Source organism: Peromyscus maniculatus, chromosome 12 (assembly GCF_049852395.1).
Source record: "Peromyscus maniculatus bairdii isolate BWxNUB_F1_BW_parent chromosome 12, HU_Pman_BW_mat_3.1, whole genome shotgun sequence".
Lineage (NCBI taxonomy): Eukaryota > Metazoa > Chordata > Mammalia > Rodentia > Cricetidae > Peromyscus > Peromyscus maniculatus.
Genome location: NC_134863.1, coordinates 87,853,674 through 87,866,064, shown reverse-complemented (window position 1 = coordinate 87,866,064; position 12,391 = coordinate 87,853,674). Strand labels below are relative to the sequence as shown.

Here is a 12,391-nt window from a genome sequence, read left to right as displayed (position 1 = left end):
TATTATACCAATCAGGTGTTTTAGGCAGGCAGAGTAATATAGCTTTACAAATAAATGCAACATAAAAGAATGCAACACATCTTTGCACCATTAAACAAATATTCCACAGCATAAACACATTGTAACAAATCTTAAACTACTGTTCTACAACATTTCCTCCTTTGTGTCTAAATAAAAATGAAAAATTTTAATGTTAACATAGTGAAACTATATACAACAAAAACAGTTATCAAGTAAGGATTACATTTACAATATTCATTCTATTTATATTTAGCAAATTCATAGAAAATACTCCATTATCTATTTTATCTTAGTGATTCCAAAGTTTTATACCTAATTTACGATCTATCATAATTAAGGAAGACTATAACTCTTAACTAGTTAGGCTTTAACTCCATCAAAGATCCAGAAGGATGTACTATTACCTAACAACAGAGACATCTGGCTGCTTGGAGAGTCACCCAAAGTTCCTCTGCAATGTTGGGGCATACATCTTCAACCTGTAGGTCTAGAGTATGTTGCAGACTCTTCTGTGAAGCAGGAATCTTGAAGGACTGTCCTGACTTGTTTTGGCAAAGTTCAACAGTCTTTTTCCTGTATCCTGCTGGTCCAGTCAGTATAGCATACTGTCAGCAGTCAGGGCAAGAGCAGTGTATTGCTCAAATGCCTAGTCTTGCCACACTGAAAGTAAATTCCATATGGAGTTTCTTTGATGCCCACCATCCTTTTATGAAGTAAATTGGTGCTGCCAAGAGCAGATGTGTCTCATTGTCATGAAAAAAACCCTTAGGTTATTAAACATCTTAAATGCTATATTCTGTAGGTCTTTGAAATATTTGAAAATCATCTGTCTAAAATATACCCATTTAACCTTGAAAACATACCTAATGTTACTACAAGTTTGAGTATTATAGATTAACTACTAACCTCATTTCTTAATTATACATTGCATTTTTAAATGAGCTGCATAAGCACAATACCCCAAACAAGACTAGAAACATATATACAGTATAACAAAAATATCTTTAAATTTGTATCACTATACCAAAATCCATGCCAATGCAAAATATCTGAGATTAATAGTTGTCTTCTTATCCTATATTCCTATATTCTCCTAAATGATAACAAACATCCACAACCCACCAAATAACCAACAACCACCCACACCATCTCTTGGGAATGTGGACAGAGTCTTCTCTAGACTGCTTCTTGTTGTCTGTGGGTGAAGGCATCTTTAGGGGTCCCTGAGAAAACTGAGATAATGGCCAAGTCCTGGAAAGACCAGCTGTAAACTTTGTTAGGTATATATCACCTGTAAAGATTCAAGAGGTCTCCCCTGATCAAACCTGATCCATATTAACCCTAAACAGCCTCTCGTTTCCTATGGAAACAATAGCATAACCTCTTCCCCAAAGCATTTTTGACTTCCATTTTAAAGTTAAGGCATTCCTAAAGTACATAGGCTGGTTTATTTTATCAGTCCCTCTTTCAATCCCAGGTCTCTTAGCAGCTGTCATGTGCTTACCAGCAATCAAAAATTCAAGGTCAATACAGCAACATACAGGATCCAGACTCCTTTGTATTTCCTATCTCTACATGGCTTCTTTTAAAAAAATATATTACTTAACTTTTCTCTTTAAAGACTTTACTTCATTATTAAACCATTTCTTTCTATGACCATCTATTATCCATTTTCTTTCTGAAGCCTATGTACATTGTTAAACACACTGTAACCTATTTAGAGTTTTTTTTCCCCATCTGATCTGTCTTTACTGTGTGTCTCTAGTCTTTCTTGTCTGTGTGAACAGAAAAACTGCTAAGTGGCACGACTAGGACTTCTGTCATGGTTTTGGCAGCTGGCTCCACCCACTTCAGGGTCTTTAATAGCTGAGCCTAAAGCTCTTGGACTGGTGAGGTAGGTGACCAAGAACTGCATTCAACCCACCCCCAACTCAGGGATGCCAGTGCCCGTACTGTGGCAGGTGTTTTTTAGGTTCTTGTTTCTACTCAGTGCTAAAAAGGCTGTTTAAGTGCTCTGCTGTATAGCAGTTTCTTAAAGGAAACCTATCCTTTTTTTTTCTTTCTTTCTTTTCAGCTTTCCCAGGTCCTACATGGAAATTTGGGCCCTCACCTTGGTATACCAAAATGTAGTTGGCTTTTTTTTTTTTTTTTTTTTTTTTACTCTTGGGGCTCCCAAATAATACACGAAGACTTATTCTTACTTATGAATGCCTGGCCTTAGCTTGACTTGTTTCTAGCCAGCTTTTCTAACTTAACATAAATTATCCCATTTCTCTTCTACATTTTGCCTCTAGGCTTTTTACCTTTCTTTATTCTATATGTCTTCCTTCCCTTCTTACTCTGTGGCTGGCTGTGTGGCTGTGTGGCTGGCCCCTGGTGTCCTCCTCTCCTTCTCTTTTTCTCAATCCTCCCTCTTCTCTAGATTTCTTCTCTTATTTATTCTCTCTGTCAGCCCTGCCTATCCTTTCTCCTGCCTTGCTATTGGCTGTTCAGCTCTTTATTGGACCAATCAGGTGTTTTAGGCAGGCAAAGTAACACAGCTTTACAGAGTTAAACAAATGCAACATAAAAGATTGTAACACATCTTTACATCATTAAATAAATTATTCCACAGCATAAACAAATATAACACATCTTAAACTAATATTCCACAACACAAGACAGTGCCTGTCTGTCCCTTGTCAACCCCTATAAACACTGCAGCCTTAGGGACTTAATACTTGAGGCAGGACAACAGCCATCAACCCAGCCACATGAAATGCTCCTTTTCCTAGATGTACTAGACCATGATACCTCAGATGGCCCAATGTAAACCCAAGCTTCAACAGTTTGGACAGATGCTGACTGATTTTTGTTTGGAGGATGTGTGCATGGCCCCAGTGGTGACCATTTTGTTGTTTGTGCCTCTGCCTGCTGGGGTTGTATGAACCAAGTGGAACACTGTACAGTGGTTTCTGACCATCATCTTCATTCAGATGCTATTGCCCTCTTTCCTGGCTATGTCCATGTTCCTGGGACTGGAGCAAAGTGCCATGAACCTAGTGTCTTAAATGATAGCTTTATGATCTTTTATTTCTAAATGCAAACCTGACATGGGAGTGTCCATTGAACTGGCTCCTTCTGAGGCCAGGAGGAAGAAACTGCCCCTGGCTGTTCCTAGCTTTAGGGGTTTGCAACAATCCTTGGCTTTCCTTGCCTTATAGGTATCTCTTTATTTTGCCTCCTCTGTCCTCCACATCATTTTCCCTCTCTTTGTCTCTTTCCAAATTTCCCTTTCTCATAGGGCCACCATGTAGGCAGAGTTTTCCTGTCCTAGCAGCCCACTCCCAAATTACCATACAGAGGCTTATATTAATTATAAATGCTCAGCCAATGGCTCAGGCTTGTTATTAGCTAACTCTTACATTTTAATTTAACTCATATTTCTTACCTATGCTTTGCCACATGGCTTGTGGCTTTACATTCCTCCAGCATGACTTGTTTCCTCTGTGTCTCCTGGTGACTTCTCTGACTTTGCCCTTCTTCTCATCATTCTCAAGTTGGCTTTCCTGTCTAACTTTATCCTGTTCAGCTATTGGCCAGTCAGCTTCTTTATTAAACCAATCACAGCAACAAATCTCCACAGTGTACAAAAGGATTATTCTACAGCATCACCAGGCATCAGGAATGTTTTATTAGGCCCATCCTAATTATCACCTTTTAATTTGATCACCTCTGGAATGAGTCCATCTCCAAATAAGGGTACATTCTGAAATTGTGTGGGCTAGGAGTTCAACACAAGAACTTGAGGAGAACATAGTTCAGCTCATAGCACTATCCTGACCCATAATACAGTCCCTACCCCAGGCCAAGCTTCAGTTCAGGGACATATAGGAGCCCTTCCTACCACTGGGGTCTACAGTTGGCCTAGGGCATGGATAATTATATTCCCTTTCTCAAGCTTCCATTTATCCTTCACCCTCTATATTTCAAATGTGAGTACCCTAGCTGCTTGTGCTCTTTGGGAACTCTGAAGCTAACCTAGAACAGAACCCAGGAGGTGCTTGTAGGTCTGAAATCTTCACAAACCCTCCTTCCCTACCTCCAGCTCAGGTAACCTAGGACTTGGAACCCCCTCAAAGCCAGGAGGGCCTATGTCTAGAGTTCAGTCCTCTGCCCAGCTGATGCATTTGATAAGGCAAAATTACCTACACAAGTGTCTTTGTGTTCACACATGGGTCAACTCCAGTCATATCCAGCTAAAAGTTAGTACCCAGTCATCCAAACACTAACTGGTGGTTGGCCACTTGCTCAGAGATGGGACTGTCTAGGAATAATCCCTCCTACCAGGCTGTGGCTTGGAGCCTGACATTTGCACAACTGTACTTACCTCCTTTTCCTTCTCTTTCCAGCATTGCCCAGACCCTAGTAATTTCTCTGGAATAAATGTGAAACTCTGTCCTAACTGTTTGTTAGGACAATTTGTTTGTTGAGGGAGAGGGTTTTTAAACATTTTCAGGCAAATTTGTGCAGATTAAATTAGCTCACACTTCTGGGACAGTCCAGCTTTTCTGCTTCTGCCAATAGAACAAGGCAAACTCATCATTAATGTCAGTCTGCCAAGGTGGCTTTTTGTTTGTTTTGGGGGGTTCTTTTGCTTGTTTTGTTTTGTGTTTTGTTTGTTGTTTTTTGATTCAGTGTTTCTCTGTGTAGCCTTAGGTGTCCTAGAACTTGCTCTGTAGACCAAGCTAGTCTCTTAACTCAGAAATCTGTCTGCCTCTGTTTCCCAAGTACTGGGATTAAAATTGCATACCACCACCACACCACCACCCAAGGTGGCTTTTTAAAGCAACCAGTTTCTTTCTCCATTGCGAATATGGATGCTAAGGAGATCCCTACCAGCTCTCCTCCCCCACCCTAACATGTTGGCATGTGTTTGGTGTACAGAATGCTCTTCCCCCTGTCCATGAGCAACATAGGAGGCCATGTGTGTATGCCATGACTGTTGGATATGGCTCACATGCCAAATAAACTTTCAAATTCAGGACAGATCTCCCTGGCTCCATGGCCAAGCTTCCCTTCTTTTGAGCTCAACTCCTTGAGGCAAATGGTAATGAACTTCATGGGCATATCCCCTGGCGTTGGTAGGCCTGGGTTAATAGGATGCTAAACTAATTGGTGAAAAAGTGATGTTGAGCTACTTCTTGTCTACATTATGCCTGCATTCAACCTTCAGTAACTGTTTTCACCCCAACAAGGGCAACCACTCTTTGCTTTCTGTTCCATGCTTGGCATCTGTGCTAAGGAGATGAACCATACAAAATCAAGGGCTTCTTTTCATTTTGTCTTGCCCACTTCTTTTTCTTTCTTTGTTTTTATTATTTTCATTGTTGGGTGTGTGTGTGTTTGTGCTGGGAATTGAATCCAGGGCTTTGTACATGCTAGGCAAGTACTTTACTACTGAGCTACATTCTCAGCCTAACATGAGGCTTCTAGGTTGAAAATGATCCACTAACAAATATCATATGGCTTAATCTAGTATGGGTGAGTAGATGAATAGACTGGTAGATAAAATAGATATAATATCCTAGTGTAAGTGTAGAGGATGATCTAGAATTAATTTTTAAAAATACACCTTATTCCTTGAAGAACAATACTGTCTGTACTAAAGAACATGAGTATGATTTACAGGGCTCCAAGCTTGCTGTTAGGAGCATGTCCTTCATTTCTGGGCATATAGCATAGCCTTGCTTATCACAGAGTTCCTAATAAAGGGGAGGAGTCATAAGGGACCCCAACCCACCCACTCGACAGTGCAGGCTTGCCAGTCTTGCTGTTGGAAGGTTCTTACTCTCACTATGAAAAATGGCTTCCCACCAGCTTGGCTGTGGTGTTTGCCTCTGTGGGCAGTGACCATTCCCTGAGAGAGCACCTGACTTTTTGTCACAGGTGTCTGGCAACTTTGCTTCCTTCTTGGCCTGGGCTCATCTTCCCCACAGCCCTGATCATTCCTGTGCTCCCCTCTTGCAGAAGGAATTCTAAGGAAAAGCGCCAAGCTCTTCTTCCGCCGGCGACACCAGCAGAAAGACCCAGGCATGAGCCAGTCCCATAATGACCTGGTATTCCTGCAGCAGCCAGAGGGGAGGCAGAAGAAGGGGGCAACCCTCAGCCGGCTCCTGAACAAGAAGTTGCTTACCAGGCACAGAGGCAAACACACCGTGAATGGAGTACCCAGAGAACCCTGCACATAGCCCGAGTCACCTCCTGTCCTCAAAGCTGGAGGACGGGACCACAAAGGTCTCCACGAAAACAGCAGGAACCAGTGCCATCAGATGCGTGCATGTCGAGCTTGGTTTTTTCCCAATAATCTTGTTTTTTAAAGGGAAAAAAATCTGCCTGTTTGGCCAGGAAGCTTCCCCAAAGACAACTGATGATGCAGTCCAGTTTGCCACCAGATACTCAGTGGGAACACCCGACTCCAGCTGTCACCATGCCATCTAAGTGTTAAGGTCATAAGACAGATACTTGCATCAGTAAAGTCATCTGTGCTCTGATAGATTATGGGTAGTAGGCAGGAGGGATCCCAGTCTACCTACTTCTTCCTCTCTCCTTCTGTGACTATTGGTGTTCATGTTTGGACCATGGCAAAAGGGAGAGGTATCTCTGTGGGCTGTTGCTATGAGCAGGATGTACCACCTCACATGTCTTGCTGTTTAGAATTAAATAGTGCATCTGGCCTTGGGGACAGGGGTATGGATATAGGTGGGATTTTTGAGCCATGAAGAAATTATAATAGGAAAAAGATGTGCTTTGACAAGTGTGAGAAGGTGTTCACCTTTGATATCAGCCATAGAAGTTAAAAACGTATGCAAACACTATATGTGTCCTATGCAGATTATGCTAGATATTTCAGATTTACTTGAGCTTTCTTGCAAGTAGAGGTGCAGAAATTCAGATATGTTTTTTTTGTTTGTTTGTTTGATTGATTGATTGATTGATTGATTGTTTCTCGTGCCAAGGGCTCTGTTTTTTCCCATGGCACAGACAGAACACTAAGTTCAAATATGCTGAGGCTGACATCAGGAGCAATGAGTGACAGCTTGTAGGACATAACCACACATATATGGTTCTTGCCAAATACAGCCAACAGCCAAGACAAAGAACTTTTAGGGAAACTGAGGTAATTATTCTGTATCTTGGGTGCCAATTGGTCTGAGGCATAGAAGTTTCATAACAATGGGCCAAACTTGCAGGAATTCTTTTTATGGGGTCTTCAGAATTCTACTGTGAACAGGGACTTCTGGCCATATTTTGGAGTATCCTGATTTTGGTTTACTGTGGGAAAATTATGAAGTTGGCACCTGGGTTCAATATCCCCATGTATCCACAAGGTGCTTTCCTCATCTGTGTGCCTGGCACTGTAGATTCACAGGGTCTCACAGCCCTCCATAGTCACTGTCCTTGGGAGGAGGTGTTTTGACATGTCAGTAAGATCCTTTTTTTCCCATAACATTGGAAAGGCTAACAGGAAGACCTGAGTTCTGTCACTGATACAAAGTCAGGAAGCTCCTTCTGGCCTCTTTTGTTCATTAGAAACAACAGGGGCAAAGTCACTGTTGTTGACCAAATGTCTATGAAAGCCAAAATTATAATAATATGTTTTAATTTTTTCCTGTTTTAGCAAGAGATTGCAAAACTACATTAGTAATCCTTTTTTCTTTCTTTCTGTTCGTTTACTCCACTCTGGGTATTAAACCTGTGGCTTTGTACATGCTGGACAAGCCCTTGTCCAATGAACTGTTTCCCTGGCCCTCTTTTCACTTTATTATTATTGAATTGGGTCTCACTAAGTTGTTGACTGGGCTGCCCTGTAATTCATTCTGTAGCCTAATCATACCTTGAAACTCTGATTCTCCTGCCTTCATCTCTCAAATAGCTGGGGGTACAGGCCTGAGCCACTGGGCCCAGTGAATTTTACTTCCAAATAAACATAGGATAAAAAAGAATTTGAAAATTCTTGATGGGTGTGGTGGTGCAGGCCTGTGATCCCAACACTTTAAAGGTGGAGAGAGGGGGATGTTAGCTTCCAAGCCAGCCTGGGCTACATGAGACCCCTTCTCAAAACAAACAACAAAAATACAAGTAAAAAACCTGGAAGAATCTCAGGTAGTTTTCAGGTGATGTTGAAGAGACATTTTGGAATACTTGGTCTTTAAAGATCACCTTATGTTAAATCACTGCAAAGTTCCAGAATGAATCCATCAATACCAAATTTGTTCCCAAAGCCAGTAATCACCACTACTCTTTTTGGGAATGATGTGATTTAAATGCTGTGCTTTATCGAAGTATTGTTATTCCATACAGTGTACAGAATTGTGACACATAGCTGCTGTCAATTCCCAGAGACTATGGTGTGCCAGGATTCTGATTCTGATGCTGTATTTTTAGTGTGGGGCAGTAGCCCTCATCTAACATGGGTGGGGCCAAAAGTGTTTCAGACTTCTTTGGGATCTGGGGACATCTTGATAAGTCTTTCCCATCTGAGCATCCTTGAATCCCAATTATAATTTTTTTTTTCAGAAATATGAAACTCTTTGGACACTATGGTACATGCAGAGTTTTGAGTTTTAGACTTTTGGATTAGGGATGTTCAGCTTATGCAGGTTTGTTGGTTTGATTGGTTTTGACATTTAGGTTCAGTTTATTCAAGTGTGAAGGCATCAGAATTTTAGGTTATACTTCCTTTCTCTCAGCAACAACAACAGAAAAGAACAAATGGTTTTTAGCCATCCTAGCCTCCAAATGACCCTGTGAGCATCCTATTCCTGGGTTTCCATCCACATCTAAGACCTGTCCTCTAGGGTCTCCATTGAGCATCCTTTGCCAATTGAGAACTCCATCACAACCGAGTGTGCAGAGATGGGGGACACAAACAGCTGGCCTTGGGGCCTTCCTCATACTGTGAAGTCTCTTCTCCAAGCAGTTTGCCCACTTCTGTTTCTTCACTAAGATTATACACCAGGTGCCAACAGCACGCACGTGTAAGTCACCTCTGTCACACTATCTCCACTGCTTTCTTTTGTGGCTTCAGATTCTGTCTTGAAATTTTGGCAGAGTGCTAGTTTTAAAGCAATTTCTCATGAACACTAATCCAGGTGTCTGTGAATCTAGACGCAGATCTCAGGTTGGCTGGAGTGAGCTGGCCACATTTCCCCTCTCCTTCATGCAGGGACTAAATAGAGCTGTTTGTGTGTGATGTTGGTGAGCGTAACAGAACTAGGACTCTCTTGCTCTGATTGAAAACCTACTTTGATCAAGAGGATTTAGACAAAGCACTTTATTTTCAATTTTAGCTTAAGTTTAAAACCAGTCCTACTTCCTGGCTGTGGAAGGAAGTAGGCCATTTACTGTTGAACAGTTCCAAATCAGATTTTTGCTTGGGTTTTCCCTGGCCACATTTACAGAAGAGTTTTAATTTTTCTTCTCAAGCAGAAAGGGAAAGATTAATTTACATTGCTGCCACCCAAAGTGGTGTTTTTTGGTTAATAAGCTCAGGGCTGTCAATCTTAAACTTTCAAAGTACAAGCTGATAGATGGTGGCAGGTAAAGTGTGTCTCCGTCACACAGAAACAGGTGTGGTACTGATTCTGATGACAGGCACTGTCCCCACTGTCTCAACGGGCCAACACCTGAGGACCAAAGCATCTGCATGGCGACAAAGACACTGTTCAAACCAGCAGTGCAAGCTCTCGTCACCTCTGGCTCTCTGTGTAAAATGTCCCTGTTCTGTGTATAAATAAGTATAGGAATCACCAAGCTGCCTGGTTCACTTTGCTGATGGTGGAGTGAAGATGTGATTATCCCATGGGCTGTAGGCTGTGGTTTTCTGCCCATTGTCATATCGAACCTCTACTGCAAAGAGAATAAAAGTGAAGTCTTCCCAGGCGTGTGGTGAGCCTGATGCTGGTGTGTGCCAACTGGCATCTGTGACAATGATTGTATTTGTTGCAGCACTTTAGACGTGGCTGTCATCCTGCACCACCCTAGGCAGGGAGACATGGCTGCAACTTTACTGACCTCTCAAGAAATAAATGTGCTCATAGAAAACATTGAGCTGAGTTGTTTCCAAGTCCTGGGTTGTCCCAAGAGTACCGAGGGGCTTCAATGTTTGAAGTACTGCCATCCTTTGTCCCTTTGTATGACTGGCCATTGCAGCCAGCTGACCAAAAATATGTACTGATACCTTCTTTGACCTTCATTCCTGTCAGTGGACTTTCCTCCTCATGTTCCTATATTTTGTGGGCTATTGAGCACCACCAAGGCTGGGGCTAAAATTTACTATAGTATTTTTAGCAGTTCCAGGGATCTTCTGGGGAATGATGAATTGTGGGTGCTGCAAGCCAGGTCTTGGCCCGGGTCCCCCAAAGCAGTGCCTGACATGGCCTGTAGGAGACATGTTTGGGGAGTGAAGGCAGGGAGCATTCATCAGTCTGGGTCCCTGCTATCAGTGCCCCACCCCAACAGGTGGTTCAGATGAGTGCAGAGGGAATGAGTGACAGCTTAGCCATGGGTATGCGCCAGCATTTATGCCTGCACAGGATCTCACAATGGTTTCTGGGGTGGGATTGGGGCAGCTTTGCCCCCTGCTGCAAGCATCTCATCCCCTTTTTGGTCTTCAGTTCCTGTGGTCTCCTTCCCTTTGCCCTGCCATGTGCACAAACAAAAGCATTGCATTTGGAGATATGCTGCAATGAGGAACCACCAGGGAAACCACAGGTCCCACTTGCAGACTCTCTCACTCTTCAGCTCTACTTTCAACCTGCTTGCCTATGGGACAGCATGTGGGGTAGCCAGCCATTACCATATGCCCTTCAGGATGAGTCACTCCTGAGCCAAGCCCCATACATTTTCTGCATCAAAGGTGGCATCTATTGTGGAGATGTGTTACTTTTTGTCACTGTGATAAAAAATAAATAAATAAATAAAAATTAAAAAAAAAACCTTGACAAAAAATTTAGAGAAGGGTTTATTTTGGCTCATAGTTCCAGGGGGATTTATAGCTGGAGTTTTCCTGCCTTGTCCACAATCAGGACAAATCTCTCTCACCTGCCAGTCCCACAGCCGCTCAGACCCAACCAAGTAAACACAGGGACATATTGCTTACAAACTGTATGGCCGTGGCAGGCTTCTTGCTAACTCTTCTTATAGCTTAAATTAATCCATTTCCATAAATCTATACCTTGCCATGTGGCTCGTGGCTTACCAGCATCTTCACATGCTGCTTGTCATGGTGGTGGCTGGCAGTGTTCTCTTCAGCCTTCCACTTCCCAGAATTCTCTTCTCTGTTAGTCCCGCCTGTACTTCCTGCCTAGCCACTGGCCAATCAGTGTTTTATTTATTGACCAATCAGAGCATTTGACATACAGACCATCCCACAGCAGGGATTCGAGTCCATTATGGCAGGAAAGGCATTACAGCAGTCAGGGAAAGCATAGTAGATAGGAGTAGGAAGCTGGTTGATCACATTTTCATTCACACAGATATCTGAACAGGAAGTGGGGAAGGCTGTAACCCTGAAAGCCCAGTGGTGTACTTCCTTCAGCAGGGCTGCACCTCTTAAAGCAGCGGTTCTCAACCTGTGAGTCACCACCCCTTTGGGGGTCAAATGACACAGGTATTTACATTATGATTCATAATAGTAGCAAAATTAGTTGCAATGAAAGTAATTTTATGGCTGGGGGTCACTACAACATGAGGAACTGTATTAAAGGGTTGCAGCATTAGGAAGGTTGAGAACTGCTGTCTTCAAGGTTCCATGGCCTCCCCCACACAGCAGCATCAACTGGGGATTAAGTGTTCAAATACTCCTCAAGATCCTATAGGAGGACTTTTTCAAACAAAGGTCTGCTTTGTGCTGACATCCCAAGAGAGTACTAGAGGGCCAAACTGGTCACAATTTACCAGCTGTCCAGGCTGATGTCTGCTGGCACCTCCAGAGGAACTCTGGGTTCCTGACAGTTCATCTTCCCTGCCCTGGGTGCTCCATATCAGCCACCCTTGGTCATTCTAGAATGTACACCTTCATTCCCCATATCATTCCTATTCTATTAGACTGGGCAGACGCAGGCCCCTACTTCTCATGAAGTTAGTCCCCCATCTGTCAGTCTCTGCTGCTGTGCACTCATCTTTCTTCCCACCACAAGCATGATTGGCATGAAGATGGGCATCAGTTGATGACTCCTCTGTACGGAAGCTTGGCTTCTGTCCATCCTGTCCCATTCACCTAGTGCTCAGGACTGAGTTAGATGTTGGAGGGAACATAGGTAACATCTTATTTGGGCATCAGACATACCTACAAGTACAGGGTGTTGTAGGTATATGTCAGTCAACC

The 12,391-nt window shown here is 42.8% G+C and overlaps 1 protein-coding gene and 1 long non-coding RNA gene across 3 annotated transcripts in view; one reads left to right on the top strand and one right to left on the bottom strand.

The window, feature by feature from the left end:
* The window catches only part of C2cd2 (C2 calcium dependent domain containing 2), a 76,203-nt gene extending 66,094 nt beyond the window's left edge, over nt 1–10,109 (top strand). For both annotated transcript variants that reach the window (XM_006996876.4, XM_076549322.1), the window contains one exon: nt 6,031–10,109. In XM_006996876.4, the coding sequence (XP_006996938.1) occupies nt 6,031–6,251 (221 nt within the window). In that variant the 3' untranslated portion in view covers nt 6,252–10,109. The remainder of the gene's footprint in view (nt 1–6,030) is intronic.
* Nucleotides 1–12,391, bottom strand: part of LOC143268177 (uncharacterized) — a 34,155-nt gene that overhangs the window by 18,272 nt on the left and 3,492 nt on the right. The gene's annotated exons all lie outside the window — the stretch shown is intronic.